The sequence below is a fragment of the Pyrus communis genome, chromosome 13, assembly GCF_963583255.1.
Source record: "Pyrus communis chromosome 13, drPyrComm1.1, whole genome shotgun sequence".
Lineage (NCBI taxonomy): Eukaryota > Viridiplantae > Streptophyta > Magnoliopsida > Rosales > Rosaceae > Pyrus > Pyrus communis.
Window position 1 is genome coordinate 7,531,134 of NC_084815.1, and position 18,293 is coordinate 7,549,426.

At 35.7% G+C, this 18,293-nt stretch overlaps 1 protein-coding gene across 1 annotated transcript; it reads right to left on the reverse strand.

Moving 5' to 3' along the window:
- Positions 1–957: 957 nt before the first annotated feature.
- LOC137712177 (uncharacterized) lies at positions 958–1,774 on the reverse strand. Its single transcript, XM_068451301.1, has 2 exons — positions 1,165–1,774; positions 958–1,004 (listed from the first exon to the last, which is right to left on the reverse strand). Exons 1-2 carry the CDS (start codon positions 1,772–1,774, stop codon positions 958–960), a joined length of 657 nt encoding a protein of 218 aa, XP_068307402.1.
- Between the last annotated feature and the right edge of the window lie 16,519 nt (positions 1,775–18,293).

Here is an 18,293-nt window from a genome sequence, read left to right on the forward strand (position 1 = left end):
AGCAAGACAAGATGGTCCTAGCACCACAAGAGAAGATCATCCTAGTACCACAAATTGGTTAAGTGATGATGAATAGAGTAGTTTTTGTAATCGGAGCCCATAATTTTCCAATCACTTTGGGTTGTAATTTATTATTTATTGAAAATAGTACTTTATGTTGTTTCCAATTTATTGAATTTAATACTTTATTTAAAGTGAGAGTAAATTTATTAAATTTGGTAAATTATTTATACTAAGAGAATATTTATTCAAATGACAAAAACACACCAAATAAAATTACATAAGCATACCGAATAATAAAAAACTCACTAAATAATAAACTAAAAAAAACACACCAACTAAAATTAAATAAACACATTAAATAAAAACAAACACACTAAAATGAACTTAATTATCTTCAGCTTGTTTCAATGCCCACTGGTGCTCTATCAAGTCATTTTGCCGAGCATTGTGCATATATGGCCTTTGAAGTGCAGTATATCGTTGAATGACCAATTTATTGTAACGTCCATCCCTTTCTAATGGCTCATGTTGCACGGGTTCTTTGGTGGCTTCATGAGCGCAATATATACGTGTTCTTGAACTGTTTATCAGGTCTGCCTCATATTCATCAATAGCATCATAATCGTACTCATCTTCCACAATCATGTTGTGAAGAATGCTGCACGTCATCATGATGGTTCGAAACTACTCTACATTAAACAATCTGGCAGTACCTCTAACGATCGCCCATCAAGCTTAGAGGATACCAAAACAACGCTCCACATCCTTCTTGCACCCCTCTTGACAACTTGCAAAAGTGTTTTTCCTTTGCACTTTGCGGACGTGGCACTGTTTTGATAAATGTTGACCACCTTGGGTAAATACCGTCTGCTAAGTAGTATGGCCCGTCATACATATGTCTGTTGACGCAGTATGTGACTTTTGGTGCCTTTCCTTGCAGGACATCGTTGAACACTAGGGATTGGGTAAGGACGTTGAGGTCATTTTAAGCTCCCGGAACCCTGAAAAAGGCATGCCAAATCTATGTATCAAAAAATGTCACCGCCTCCAAAATGATACTTTTTGCTCATTTTCTGTCCCCATAAGCGCCTTGCCATGCACTTGGACAATTTTTCCACAACTAGTGCATACAATCAATGCTTCCAATCATCCCAGGAAAACCATGCATCTCGGCCTTCTTCAGAAGCCTTTGCAAGTCCATGTTTGTATGTTTCCGGAGGTACTCTACGGTGTAGATAAATTCAATTGCTCCGCAAAACCTCATCAGGGACTCAAGAATGGTTGATTTCCTCATCCTCGTTATCTCAACCACTTGGTCTGCAGATGCTCCATATGCAAGCATCCGTAAGGCAGCAGTAATTTTTGGCTGAGGAAGGAGACCCATAGCACCAAAAACATCCTTCTTTTGCACAAAGTAAGAATCATGGTTGCAAACAGCAAACATGATTTTGTTGAACAAATGTCGTTCCATTCTAAAACGACGTCTAAAGTACGTATCAGGGAATGTACTATTACGAACAAAATAATCATCCAAGAGTTCCGTACCTTGTTGTTGCCTGCTTCTATCAAGGTTTCCGGAACGGCTGGGCCTGTAGATCTGAGCCACAGCTTGGATGACTTGACGGGAACGTGAGGCTCTGCCCATTCTTGCTTCGTCATCTCTCCTTCTACGCTCTTCATCCTCTTCCCTCTCATTTTTTGCCACCTGGAGATTAAACATTCCTTCTGATTGGTTAAACAATTCTTCCTTTTCCTGATCGAGTTCCCACATCATCCTTGAGGAAGAAGAAGAAGACATTGTAAGAAAGAAGCAGAAACTATGAATAATGATAGAGATTTTTGTGAAGAAGGAAGTAGAAACTATGAATAATGATAGAGATTTTGAGAAAATTGGTGTGAGATTTGTGAGGATGGATGGTGGATTATATGAAGGATTCAAAAAGGATTAGGTTGTAGATAATACCACGTGGCATGCCGTCATTCGTTAAAAATCTGATGGAAATCTATCCTCAAAGATTGTAAACAGATTATGACACGTGACGCGACGTGATTAGTTAATAATCTTATCAGAAATCCATCACCAATAATTGTATTTTCGGATAATGACACGTGGCGCAACGAGTAAAATTAAAAATCTTATCGGAAATCCATCCCCAATAATTGTCTTTTCGGATTTTATGACAAGTGGCGCAACGAGAACGATTAAACATCTTATCCGAAATTACAAATAAAATTATTTTGTATTATTTAATAATACTTCGGATAATGACACGTGACACCACGAAAACGATTAAAAATCTTATCCGAAATTACAATTAAAATTATTTTGTATTATTTTATAAATAAAAAAATACTAATATTTTATTGTCTATTGCCAGGGCTATTGAAATGCAACGGTGGAGATGCAAGAGGCGATTATTGTTCATTAAGGGCAATTACTATTTACTAGGTGGATAACATAGCGTATTGCGTTGGGAGGTTTCACACGCTGGAGTTAGCTCTAATGGAAGGAAACTGCAGTTTTCTTCCAACCGTACCAGCAGAAATACAAAGGAGTTCTCTTCCCACTAATTCACTCAGAACCAACCGCACCAGCAACTTTCATGTAAGCTTCGATCTTCTTCTCACTCTGTCTCAGTTACCCATTTGTTGTTCATCTGGATCTTGCTTCAATTAAGCTATTTGTGACTGAAACTGTCGCCTTCATTGCCATCTTCTCCAGGTACCCAACTTCCTTGGGTTCATTTATGGGTTTTTTTTTTTTTTTTTTTTTTTGTCATTAATTTGGAATGGTGACTATCTTACGCAATGGGTGAGATTGGGTATCTACAGAGCCATGTAAAAGCCCCAAGTTCAGTTCTGATTTATATGGTTGCACTGCTCGAAAATTTCCTCATTAGTTGCTTGGACTTCTGATTAGCATATATTTCAATTCTCACTCTTTCCGGAGATTACATCTACTTCAAGTCCCAGGTCCCTTTTCATAAGACCCTAGTACGTTTCTTTTCACCTCCATTTCTCCATTACCCTTTCGAATTTCTCCATTTTTTTTTTCTGATTTTGTTCTTGGGGTTTGATTCTTCAGTTTGATTTTACTGCTGGATTTTTTTGTTCTTTTGGGTTTAGTCTCACCTTTTTATAAAACCCAATTGTAAGATAGTTCCCATGTTTGTGCATAGTTTTGTATTTCAACTGTATTATGATATTGGTTTTTTTTCTAGTTTGCTCAATTGTGAGTTGAGGTTCTGCATGTGCAGCTTCTTATGTATGTACCCTTGTTTAGCTGTAAAGCTACATGATTAATCAATTTTAGGTCTGTTGATAAGCAGGTTTCTGCTTATTTTTGTTTTCTTTTTGATAATTGGGTTTACATTTGAAATATTGTGTATGTTTACATTGAAATACTGTGTATGTAGATTGGTATGAATCAGTGGCCATACTATTTCAGTGTTTGTTGGAGATGAGAGTGGAATAATAAACCGAATAGCAGGAGTCTTCGCCACGAGAGGTTACAATATCGAGTCTCTTGCTGTTGGTTTGAACAAGGACAAGACTCTCTTTACCGTAGTTGTGTTTGGGACTGAAAAGGTGTTGAGGCAGGTTGTTGAATAGCTCAACAAGTTGGTGAATGTGATAAAGGTTAGTGGATGTCTTTAGTATTTCGTGTAAAACCTTTTGGTAGTTTCTGCATTATCTTCACTTATAATTCTGCTTTTATCAGGTCGAAGACATCTCAAGGGAGCCACAAGTAGAACGTGAACTGATGCTTATCAAACTTAATGCATATCCAAGTATCTGTTCAGAGGTAAAATTTTCGATCATCCAACCAATATTTGGATAATCGTTCTAATATGTTTAAATGATCCACCCCTAAGAATAATCATCAGTAATATATGGTTTTAATTCATCTGTATAATCATATATAACTAATTTTAAAATGTAATTTTCGCCAGTTATACATCATGTTGCATTCTATTGTATATCTGTGTTTTCGGCCCTCTATTGCGTGTGTACTAGGCTGTTGTTGGTGTGATGACCTTGTATTTATATTTGTCATTCTTAATTTGGTTAGATGGTAGACAATCACACAACATGTTTAATATTTACTTTGAATGCCAAATGCAAACCTAAAAGCCTTTATCATCCCAAATGTACGAAATATTTAAGTCTGTTTAAATATGCCTCCAAAAATTTTGTTCTTTCTTATTTTATTGTGTTTTTTTTTTTTTCTCAATTCAAGATTTCAACATATCAAGTATGGAGGAAAAGCAATATGTTAGAGGTTTTAACCTTATCTGCATTATTCCTTATCTGTATAGATGATTTATTTTTTCTTCTTTTCAAAAATAAAATAAAATAAAATTCATTCTCTTTGGCAATTTCTCAATGTTGGTCGGCAATGAAGAAGTTCACTTTGGACAAACAAATATTCACAATTCTCAACAGCCAAACCAAAGGTATCGTAGGAGCAATCAACAAAGACAAAGACGACAATCTATGAACTCATCACAGCGGGCTTGAATTTCAATGCGACAACGTGCCAATTATCAAATCCGATTGAACTTAGTAAATATAGTACAAAATCAAATAGAAGTAAACCAAGAAGACATAGGACAACATTGGCGGGTAAATATGATTTCTACTTTTTTTTGTCTCTAATAATTATATATTTATAAATCCATACATTGTATGAATATTTTTGTGCGAACTATTAAGACACATCTATTAAGATTGAACGAATAGTGATTTTAGGTTGGAGTTTGTACATATGCGTTTGTTGATATCTTTTACAATGACTTTTAAATCTTTCCATTGTAACGGTTAATTGAGAATTACTGTGAATTCTGGAAATGTTATAGGATAGGAATTGAGCAACTTTACTGAGACAGGTCTAATTTGTGGGATACGGGTTGGGATGAATTGGTGGCATTTGTACACAACAGTTCTACATAAAATCCTTCAGCTAACCTTTGTACTTAAAAAAAAAATTAAGTCTACCGTAAACTATTTTTTTTTATTTTCCAATTAAAAAAAAAAGTATGTAGGTACTTAAATATATTATATGCTTAATGATATTTTTCATGCACCATTACGTTTCTTGGTTTAGAGCAACAAGATGCATATGTTACTAATGAGAGACAAGGCCAACGAGAGCAATGGCAGGATCAACAATGTATGAGGCGGAATTCATTGAGTTCAAGGCAAAGGCACAATTACTTAGCACGGTGATGATCCAATTATCGTGTTCAACAAATTCAACGCTCAAACATAATGTTATTTGGTGGCGATACTGATCAAGTTCAACACCCTAACATAGTGCACTTCGATGAAGGCAATAGCAATCATGTTGAATGACTCAACACAGTGCCGTTTGGAGAAGGTAGCAGCAATCAAGTTCCAAGAACAATGCGCTTAACTCATATAAGGCAACTTGCCCGATCGAATAGGGCACACTTGCCTCAGGGTGGACTTATTCAAAGTTTTACTAATAATGGTAATCGCACAAACTACAATAGTACAACTTTGAAACAGATAAAAATCAATATCATCATTACTTGAAACACCAATTATTACCTTACTTCTATTTCATTTCATTATAACAGAAAACACAACAGGGCAATCATTCTATTCGAATACTCCAATGAATCGTTCTTATCCACCCATCATCAATGAAGGTACCAGTTTTTGAATATTAATACCTACAAATTCAACTATGCTCGCTAAATCATAAAACACCTTTAATGTTTCCTTTTGAAGCAGGTGATTTTAATCTCATTAATGAATGGTCATCCAAAAAATGAGGATGCTGACAAACTCAATAAAATGATCATCGATAAATTTCCGGGGATTGAACATATCTTATACTCTTTCGATTCAATTGAGGACGATGTGAGAAATTTGTATCAACAAGAGTTCTTGAATTCAATCTCACCTGGTGGAATGCCCTCTCATCAGTTAATTTTGAAAAAAGGTGCCCCGATATTGCTTTTGAGAAATATTGATCCAAAGATGGGGTTGTGCAATGGTACAAGGCTGGCTTGCCATGGAGCTTACAATAATCTAAGTGATGTCGAAATCTTATATGTACAATTTGCTGGAACTAGAGTGTTTTTACCAAGAATCTCTGTAAAGACCACAGAAAGCGCAAGACTCCCATTTCAAATGATGAGAAAGCAGTTTCCAGTGAAGTTGAGTTTTGCACTAACCATAATTAAATCACAAGGGCAGACAATACCAAATGTGGGTATTTATCTACCAGATCAGGTATTCAGTCATGGACAATTGTACGTGGCTTTATCAAGAGGAGTTTCGGCGTCTACAACAAAAATCTTGGTAAAGAAAGGAGAATTACACGGTCATGAAGGAGTCTTCACAAGAAATGTGGTGTACAAAGAGATTTTGCTTCCCTCGAATTCAACATAAGGTTATATTCTTTCTTTTAATGTTTAATTCCCTTTTTCAACTTTTAATGCAATTCAATTACAAATAATGCTAATATTTGATTTTAACCAAACGCATTAAATTTTCAACAGGATGGAACGATATGAGCTCATGATATGTTTTGCTGTCAAGTGTATCAAGGTCAATTGAAGTTCTTGGATTGTTTTTATACTCTTTATTTTGCTTTTAGTTGCAACTAAATGTCACAAAGCATTAGTTACACGTTCATCTAAGAAAGCGAAAACAATGAGATGGATGAGAGGGACGGCATGGGTAGCATCCATTGTTACTCTGGCCTTGTAAAAGGGGTCTTCCCCATCCATGAATTATGCACATGATAAAACTTGGGATGTAAAGTAAAGAAACAATTATTATCATCAGAAAAGCCTTTCAAGGAGATGACATTAGTAGAGGCTTGAGGATAATAGCGAGTATTAGGCAAACGAAAGGAAACATATTTAGTTTGAAGATATGAATCACCTATTTTGGATATTTGCAAACCTAGACCACCATGTACACCACGAATTTGGTCGGTTCCATGACACTCACGAAGATTTTAGGTTTGTGTCATGTCATTGGTTATGTGAGAATTGGCACCATTATTGAATAGAAGGAGCAACAGTAGAGGCATGAGAAGAGGGTGCAACCACATATGCTTGAAGATGAGATGAAGGAACTTGTCCTTTATATGACATGTTGAGGCAATTGAAGCAATCAATAGTCGAGTGACTAAAGTGTTGACAAATTTGACATTAGATGCGTCCCGAAGATGAAAAACCTGAAGACGAAAAGGTACGACCATTGGAAGTGGGGGCCGGACCAAGGAGAACATTAGATGATGATGAATTGCCACGGAAAGGGGCTGAAACGGAGAAGAGGCATGCGAGAAACCTTGAGTCAGGAGAGTTGTGAGAAAAACCACCCCCACGTGAGTAACCACCACAGCGACCGCCACGGAACTGACCACCATGGCCTCGGAAGCCACCACGAACAGAAGCAAAGGCATAAGTGCCAATATCCGAGGGAAGAGAGAAAGTATTGTGATATTGCTCTACGCTTAATAATAAAGCTTCTAGAGTGTTGTAGGTGATAGCAGTGTCACAGGCTTGTTCAGCAGCAACGGTAGTCTCATACTGAGGACCAACCTTGCTCACAATAATAACGACTAAATCAGATTCTGAAACAGGAGCCTTAGAGAGGGCAAGATTGTCGGCGGTGATGTTAACCTGATCAGGATAATCGACGATAGAAAGATCACCACGAGAAGTATTCATCAGTTCGGTGCGCATCTGAATAATACGATTCTGAGATGTAGAAACATATCATTCTTGGAGAGACAACCAGGTAGAGGCAAAATCAATCTTGTTGACGATCGCAGTAAGAACCTTAGGGGGTAAGAGAACTAGTAATCCAGGAGAGAATCATCTGATCAGTTTGTATCCATTCGTTGTATAAATGATTGACTTTGTCGGTGACTTTACTGTTGTCATCAAGTAGAAAAGCAGCAGGGTAAGATGAGTCGCCGGTGACATAGGAGAGCAAATTACGACTTCGAAGAAGAGGGAGAAACTAGGCACGCCATAGAGGATAGTTGTTGCAGTCGAGCATGATGGTGAGAAAGTTGGTTACCGAGGGAATGGAAGTAGCAGCAGTAGAGGAGGGCGCCATATCAGTGAAAAAAAATATTAATTGACCTTGAACCTTTGTCTTTAGACTCGGGCTCATAATGCCATGAAAAATAATTTGATATGTTTGGAAACTCAACTCAATAATGAGAGAGTTGGATTTCATTAACATTTATAGGAATACAGAACTAATCAATATAAGATTAGGAGATTAGAATACAATCATAATTACACAAGAACTAGATGCAGACTAAATAGACTAGGATTAGTACTTGTCTTCTCTAGGCGTGTCCTCTGTGTTGTCCTTGTTAGAATAAGACTATGGCTCGTAAAAAACAATGAGAACTGATGTTGGTTTATCATTCAGAACCCATTTGATAACCATTTCATTTGTAGTCTGAAAAACAATTTTAATTTCAATGTTAATTTTCTGAATGATGTCGAGCAAAACAAAAAGAATAAAAATAAAATGATTATCAAACAAGCTCTTAGCTGCCATGTTACTTACTCATTAAAAATGTCATACGCTATATATAACTGCTCTAAAATCGGCTAATGTATTGAGGTACGACTAAGTTTGGAAAAGAAGAATTGGGTCATGTGATCTTGTTGTGCTTGCACAAACTCTTGTGGTCAATTATTTCAGTTTTAAAATATATGACGCTGTAATCTTGTTGTGCTTACATGCAGGCTAGCATTGTTTTTGTTTCATACTGTTCTATTTATTAAGGTTAGATTTCTTTGTTTAGGATGTAGGGGTTAAGGGGAAGATAATACTATTATTACTGTTAACTTGATACTGTTCACCTATAAATTATCAGTTAATGTCAGGTTTTCAGGATAGAGCTAGAAGTGACTCAAGTTGATCTGGAGTTCAAAGGGCCACAAAAAAGTGGTTAAGATAAAAGAACTCAAATTGTTCACTGTTTGTTGTATGACATCACCTATGAATTGCTGGTTACCATTTGTAGGTCAAGTTTTGAAAAGAGATTATAACATAAATTAGTTGTGATCTCAAACCGCTGCAGAAATTAGTTGAGCTGATTCTGGTCTGGTTCAGCTCCGAATGGTGTGTATGTAACTAAATTTTGTAAAATGTTTCTGGAAACACTTGTAAAAAGTTGCTTCCAATGTGTAACCTGCTAGTTATTTTGTAGCAACAGATGAATAAGAAACAGTAGGGAATCACATTGTTTATTACATAAGCGTACAAATACACTTGTCACACACAAAATTCAACTGCACACTGACAAAGTCTTAATTTTGTCATACTAGCACATAGTAACACAAATGAGAAATGAAAAGCTAGGGTTGTATGGACCCTAAACGTACCAGATCACTAAACCCTTGCAGAAAACACATGTGATAGAAACTAAGTGGCCGGATCTCTTTTGTCCAAAAGGGGGCCGGCCACATCCTTATAAATAGCCCTCATTTCTCCAAAAAACCTAAGTCCAATTCTCTTCTAAATTCTCCAAATTTCTCTACACATTTTCCCCTCAAAATTCTAACTTTAGCATCGAAGGTTCTTTGGAATTTAGCATCGAAGGTTCTTCGGCCAAAGCCCACCTCCCTCCCCTCCCCCCAATTCATTGTGGGCGTATGAAACTCTTGGCCTTGACCTAAGGTGTTAATGGTTGCATGAAATGGAATTTTGGTCCAACTCATTGTAATTAGTGAGAACATTTTTTTGAATGTAATGGAATTTGGGGTTCAACCCATTTCAATGTCCTCTCTCACTGCTAGTTAGTTGTGATTATAACTGAAATTAGTTGTGATCTCAAGCCGCTGCAGAAATTAGTTAACATAGAGAAGTTAAATATCGTTGAAATTTGTTTGATTTCAAAACTATAACAGTTTGGAGGTCTTTGATTTTCTCTGCCTGCTCATACTTTGCGTCACCATGGTGGTAAGGACCAAATGCTATTAGCCTTGGCTCGTAGTGCTTGTCGAACTTTTTGTGATCTCGTAGCATGAAGGGAACCCTTTGGATCTTTGGTTGGGAATTTTGCTTTTGTTCCTCAATTGTTGGTCTTACTTCTTCCGCTGCTTCACATAATTTTTTGATTTTCTCCTCCCTTCTGGTTTCTATTGCCTCCTCATGGATCGTATCTTCAGGTTGTTCTTGATCTACTCCGCTTACTTGTCCAGTTCTTTTTTTCGTAATACGCCTCACGGACAACTCCTTCATGGAAACTACAATTTATCTTTTTCCGACATTTTCAAAGTGCTCGTCGAAATAGCAAGGGAATTCGATGTGTTTTTTTTATTTTTTATTTTTTAAATTTTTAATATTGGTCGGCCCAAATGATCTGTGGCAAGCTATATACTAATTGTAGCCCTTATATGCATTATATATATAGTATAACATGCAACAGAAATTCATCACTTGAGCTTCAAGAAAATAGAAGATTGATGAACAAGAGAGATGTTAATTTGTGAAAGGACAAGGACAATTTTGCCTGACTTTATTTGCATGGGAAGGTTGGTATATATGCCAACAGTATCCTCTCCGAATTCTTTTGGTGAGAATCCTGGGAATCCGTAAATCATATTTGTTCATCGTAAATCGTGCAGTCGGTTTTTGTCAAGTACTGTTTGTATTTAATTTTAAATAAAAGTATTTAAAATGATTTTTGACCTGCACGATTTACGATGACCAAATATGATTCACGGATCCCCATGATCCTAATAAAGAAAATCTGACGAGGATCCAGATTCATATATATATATATATATGTGTGTGTGTGTGTGTGTGTGTGTACAATGTAGTACACGATTAATTAACAAAAAAAAAAAAAAAAAATGTAGTACGCGATTTATGTGGTAGAAGTAGGGGTGGGCACTTGAAACCGAAAACCGAAACTAAAACACGAATCAAATCGAACCACACCGAATAGTTCGGTTTTGCAGTTTTGAAACGGTTGTGGTTTTGAAACCAAACCACAAAGTAGGAAACAGTTTGGTTTCTATTTTGGCTTTTGAAAACTGCACCGAAATCGAAACCGCAGCTCAAATTAAATGTCATCTTTTTTATATGCTTGTTTGTTAGAATCCATACATTTAGTATTGGACTCAACCACACCAGAAGGTCATTCCTTTCCACCCCTATTCTATTCGATAATTATCACTGATCAACGCAGCTTTTCGAAGAGGAAGAGCTATCTTGCATTTCCTTAGGAAACTAAGTAGTAGATTAACAAAATCATCCCCAGCTTCTCCATAACAAACCATATTCTTAGATTTGATAACCATAAGCTTATCAGTAGATGGTGCAAATTAACACTTGCATTAGGATTAACATGTAATTTTATTGGTGCAATTTTACATACAAAGTTTTTCGTATTTTACCATGTTAGTAATTAACATTTAAAGGTGCAAAAACAGGTGTGTGTGTGTGTGGTGCAAATTTACATACAAAGTTTTTGGTATTTTACCATGTTAGTAATTGACATTTAAAGGTGCAAAAACAGGTGTTTATGTGTGCGCGCGCATATATATATATATATATATATATATATGTATATATATACACACATATATATACACATATATATTGGAATATATGTCAACTGTTACAAGCAAATATAATGTGTTGACTTATAAACAATTTTTCCATCCTCCTCATTTACGTGTTCAATGTAGGTTTTATTATGCTAATCAGCTTTTGCTGCAAAATACAAATCTCCTTCGTGGCCAAGTGAAAACATGTAGACAAACCTATTTTATTAATTTTCAGCATAAATTAACACTTGCATTAGATATGTGTAAACATGTATTGTTTGGAAAATAAGACTGTCTTATATGTAGATAGGTGTAAATTTTAAACTCTACATTTTTTTCTCAAAAACCAAAAGTTTTGGTTTCGGCTAAAACCGCAAAGTCAAAATTTTCGGTTTTGGTTGCGGTTTCACTCAAAACTGCACTGAACCGAACTATGCACACCCCTAGGTAGAAGCCCTTGTCTCCATCACAAAAAATTAAAGGTCAGCTGTTGGATGGAAAAAAAATTTCAATGTAATAGGAACATGGGGTAACACACGACTTGTCATTATATAAGTAGCATGAAAGTTTTATTTCTTTTATTGTCTTTCCACTTGGATAATAACATGTAGTGTACCACCTTGTGTTCGGGATACACTGAAAAATTTCTTGCATTCGGATCGAACACATTCTAATTAAAGTAATAAAGTAGTACTGGTCATGATTGCCCTTACTGACATAAAAAATTATTCCGATGGAAAATGACCATCGCCGGATCCTTTTCCTAGAGATCGTAGGGATCCTGTGATCGTGACCATTCATTGTATATTGTGTGGTCATAAATCATTCCAAAATTTAAAATTAAATATAAATAGTATTTAATGAGAACTGACCACACGTTGTACAATGAATGATTACAATCACGAAATCCTTAGGATTTCCCAAAAAATAATCCGGCGATGATAGTTTTCCTATTCCGACTTGCTGATACTTAGTTGGGACTCTTGGGACAGGAATCAAAAGAATGAAAAGCTATAGTCCTATGTAGGACACGAATATCAATGTGATACACATGACATGACAAGTATAGTTCCATAAAAAGCTTGTCCGATTGACTTGTTGATAAATAGCTTTATTACATTTTAATGATATTTTATTTTAAGTTTGACTCATGTAAATGACGAGTTTGATATCAAATTATTATGTGTATCTCATTATGTGGTTTAACTCAAATCTTCTTCCTCTTACTCAATTATAGCACATCAACTAATGGAGCTGCTAGGGAAATTTTATAACTAGAGTTTTCGGTTATCTTATTAAACAAAACTATTATAAATAATGTCATGACTAATAAAAAATCATTACGCTTGATTTTGCACTAAGTCTTCCGTTAGGTCCAAACACTCTATATCTTTTCTTATAGTCTCTTTCAGATTCTTCCCAGGTCATTCTCTACTTTTTTTGACTTGAGCCTCATTCTCATAGTCATATCTTCTAATCGGAGCTCCTGTAGGGCTTCGGTTTATGTGACCAAATCATCTTAACCTATTTTCTCTATCTTATCTTTAATTATGACTACTCTTACTTTACCTCGGATACCCTCGTTCTTAATTATATCGTTTCTCGTGTGCCCACACATCCAATTAAACATTCTCATCTCCGCAACACTCATTTTTTGCGTTTGCTTGTTGATCACCCAACATTCTATGCCATACAACATCACTGGCTGTATTACCCTTCTATAAAATTTTCTCTTACATAAATTATTATTCCCACTTGCTGATACTTAGTTAGGAGTCTTGGGACAGGAATTAAAAGAATGAAAAGCTATTGTCCAATGTACGACAGGAATATCAACACATGACAGGTATAGTTCTATGAAGAGCTTGTCCGATTGACTCGTTGATACAAAGTATTACAATTTAGTAGTATTTTATTTTAGTTTGTACATGAAAGATTTTAAGTTTAACTTTTATAAATGACGAGTTTAATATTAAATTATTATAAGTAATTTATTGCTAGGCTTAGCTCAAATCCTCTTCTTCTTACTCATAGTGTAACAATTCAACCGATGGAGCTGCTGGGGAAATTATACCATTACTAAAATCCAAACAAAAAAAAGACTGTTCATTAACATTGCATGGGCGGAACTGCCCTCTAGTTCCTTTTTATGTTCTGATTTTTTTTTTTTTTTTTCATTTTACCCTTTCGCTAATAGTGTAGCGGCATAAATGCCCTTCGATTTATTTTACCATTTTACCCTTTCATTCCACGCGTCTATCATCAGTTTTCCTTTTGGTTCGATGTTGTTCCCCTTTTTTTGGGAAGTCGGATCCCTAAAAACTTAGCTTAAGGATCAAATGATCGGTCGTTAAAATTTGATCAAACTGTTAAAAACAAAGAACCTTTTTTAAGTTATAATAATTATAACCGTTTAATCAAATTTCAACAATTCGAATTATTTGATTTTAAGCTTAGATTTTGGAGGATCTGGGTTCCTTTTTTCCTCCTTCGCACAGTGGAATGACGTGCAGCCTGTCCACGCATCCATCGTCCTCGAAAGACTCTGCTTTGACTTCTTCTCGACTTTTCCTGTGATTCTCTTTCACTTTGCGGTCTTCTCTCCTCTCTATCATCTCTCACTCTTTCTCTGACTCTCCTTCTCTACTGAAAAAGCCCTAATGTTTCATCTTCCCCTCTTCTATTTCATCGTGTAATTACCAGGTCAACTCAAATTTTGGCAGTATTTATTCCTAAATCTCCTGGGAGATTGTGATTTTATCCTTAAAACTGCTGCGAATTTTTGTGTTTCCATCAATTCTGACGACAGTTGCCTTGAGGTTGGTCCCAAACGGTTTCTCATCAACTCATCTACCGAATCCACAGAACCAACTGCAGCTTCATTGACCGAATGAGCTGGTGCCTATACAGCCTGCTTGGAATTTTTCTTCATAGATCTGCTGAGTGATTTCTTCAGGAAATCCTAAATATTTCTTGGATGATCTGGATGTATGTCCGTGTGGAAATATAAATGTTAAATTTGAATGTATATTTGGTTGAAAGATTGATTTGTATTGAATTGGAATGATCTATTGATGTGTTGCTAAGAATACAAGATAAAGCCTCTCTTATAGTGAAGTCGACAAGGAGGCAAAAACGCAACAAGCAATCAGTTTTGCCTTCAATCACTCCACAATTTAAGGAGAGAAAGTAGCCGAAAGTGAAAGGAAAAATAAGGAAAAGAAAAGTGGTGATGAATATAGTTCTTAATAATAAATGTATATGGCTTCTTCTATATGTTGTTCTCTTAATGGATGTTATTTTTTGTATCTCAGAATTTCAATGTATACAGAAGGAACAACCCTTGGAACTCATTCCAAAGCCTCCCCAGAAGAGGAAGTGGAGGGATTCATTGCATGTAAAATTTTGTAGAACTTGGCTTCCAGTTTTTCAGATAAAGTTCTCACTTTTTCCTTCAACAAAACAGCTAAGATTCCAAATTTATTCAACAATTTACTAATTTTATGTGTTTTTTTATTTAGGCTTATTTTCTTATAACATTTGACCCAACTAGCATATATATTCACTTCGTGGATTGTTGTCCGCAAGAGAAACTTACAGATTACTTCATTTCATTGGGTATTTAATTTTACTTTCATCCTTGCAATTTGTATTATTTAGTGAAATGACACAGGCTTTCTTTTTATGCAGAAACCTTCGCTCTAACCTGGAAATTTTCTATACGGCCGACTAATCAATGCCGACAGGTAAGGGTATAGTTGGTTGTAAACACTTCTTCAATATTCTTGGATATATCCTGACAACACTGAAAGTAATTATAAAAAAAATAAACCTATATTTAGAAGATATGTTTACAAAATACATATTTACGTTCATATAATTTGTCATTACGTACCGATGATTTATGTTGTTTTAAGAATTATGTGTGTTGTAAATAGTGATGAGTGTTTACGGTTTTGCTTATACATTTTAAGGTCTTGGAAAAATCTGTATGCTTACTTATTAAATTTATTAGAAGTTTTAATGAATAGTGGTTTCCTTCTGATTGAAGTTCGAAGTCATTGTTACTTTTGATTTTTGGAGTGTTTCTCCAATTGGGAATTGACTACTTTTTATTTGGTTCTCTTCTCGGCAAAAAAAATTTAGCCGTTCTAGGTGATTATTCAACCAACTACTTCCCAGTATTACCCTTGATGCTGAAGTATAATGATTGGACACAATTAGAGGTCAAAATTGACAAAATGGGTTGCTAAACATTTTGATCCCACTACAGCTTTGCTAAAGATTTTATTTAGTAGCAAATTTACAAAATGGTCTTTTCAAATTAATTAACCATCTCCTTACAAATATTAACAAACATCTACACGCACATGCATTTAGGTTGAAGCACAGTTAAGAAATCTTGAAACGAGGGAACTCAGTTATTTTACAGGATCAGCTTAACCTGTGATTGTATACTTACATTTTTGACAAAACCCAGTTGAAAATTTTCAGTTTATTATTTTATTTTTTTTATTTAGCTTCGTTTTTATCAATTTGTTTTATTTAGTTGAAAAATTAGACCTTTATTTATTTGCTTAGGGTCACATCCCGACCCAGGTCCCCATCACATCCCGGGTTCCTACTACCGTAACACGATATTGTCCGTTTTGGGCTCCTACCACACCCTCACAGTTTTGTTTTTGGGAACTCACACGAGAACTTCCTAGTGGGTCACCCATCCTAGGATTGCTCTCACGTGAACTCGCTTAACTTCGGAGTTCTGATGGAACCCGAAGCCAGTGAACTCCGAAAAGATCTCGTGCTAGGTGGAGATGGAAATATATATATAAGGCTTACAGGATCCACTCTCCTGGGTGATGTGGGTCATAATCCACCCCCCTTAGGGGCCTGATGTTCTCGTCGGCACACTTCCGACCAGGGATTGGCTCTGATACCAAATTGTCATATCCTCGTCCGGGCCCTCACCACATCCTGGGTTCGACTCCATCGTATCATGATATTGTCCGCTTTGGGCTCTGACCACGCCCTCACGGTTTTGTTTTTGGGAACCTTTCCAGTAGGTCACCCATTCTGGGAATGTTCTCGTCCGAACTCGCTTAACCTCGGAGTTCTAATGGAACCCGAAGCTAATGAGTTTCCAAAAGGCCTCGTGCTATATGGAGGTGGGCATGTACATATAGGCATAAAGGATCCTTTCCCCTCTCCGTTGGTTGATGTAGGATGTCACACTTAGTGTAAGTTTTCTATTGAGGTTTAAATAAGATTGTTGACATTAGTTTTGTTACTTTGCAGCGGAGTTTATTTTCATTTTTAGTGAACAAATTCCAGTTTGCAACGCTTCATTTCCTTGAATTGCAGGTATTTGACTGTTGCGTATCTAAATTTTCCACTCCAATGATTAAAATGAAGCTTTTGTAAACTGGGAAGAAGCCATATATTGTTTCGATCAAATAAAACTATTCCTTCCTAGCCATATTGTTTTTGTGGCATAAAACTACTCCCACACGATCAAAATTGATAAAGTTGGTGATGGTGTTTTAAGGCTATGCAAACTAAATTTGTTGTGGGTAGACTCGAGTTTGGGTAACAACCACAAATTTTTATTTACTTTTCAAGTTTTGCTCATGGCAGCTTCAAGTTTTAGGTATTTTAGGAATGACCTTTCCTGCTTTTTTACGATTTTGTATCATGTGGTATGAATTAATGCTCTCTTTTGTGTTCCAAATGATTTTACATTGCTTGGTAAAAGGAATTGTTAAACAATGTGGTCAAGTTTTTCAGATTGTTTTCAGATTGTAAAATTCAATCATACTTTATTTTAAAGTGATGCGTTTTAGATACTGTGCTCTTCAACTAAGCTGTTGCAAAACTGTTGTATAAAACTTTTAGCTGTTGAAAGTGTTTTATCCATCCTAACAATTAGTCTATTAACTTATGCCTAATTTGTTAATCCCTTACCAAAATAAACAAATCATTTTAGTTAATATTTTTTCATAAAAATAGTCCAACGTTTCATAATCTTGCTTTTCGCTTGCAATGTGGAAAGGTTGTTCATTATCTCATGACCTTGGCCTTTGTTGTTGCCGTAAGTGATACACATTTCAATTCACTTTCTGTGAGTAATGTCTCAATCGTTGTCCATATTTCACGCTAAATTGTTAATAAGAATTCATTATGCTAGAACCTGCAACTCAAAGTTAACCGCTGAAATTTGTTTCTAAATTGTTTAAACTATTGTTCTCATGTTTTGGATCTTTACAACACTACATTTCTTTCTTTTTATTATGAATTTGTTTTGTTCTTGGTTCGAAAATGTAGTCTGCAAACGAGAATCCACGTGTCACTAATCTACCACAACTCAAAAGTTCAAAATCAAGAAGAGTTGATCAAAGAGGCGGTGGCAAGTACTTTACAAAAGGCTCTTAGTTTTCATTCAATGATCAAGGCATATGACAATCATTGTCTATTAGAGAAGTCACATGTTTCAGCTCCCTGGTTTGGTGAGGGAAAACTCAGTTTAAATTTAGGAGATTCTGTTTTCAAATGTTGCATGCTCTTACTTGCATATATATCAAAATAATAGTGATTTTTTGTGTCTCTTGTAAATTTGTAGTTATTGTAGAAGAAACTGCAATGGTGAAGAGGAACAAACATGAAACCAGTGCTATTCTACCAAAAGACCTTATTCTCACAACATTGGGTACGATTGCTTAAATT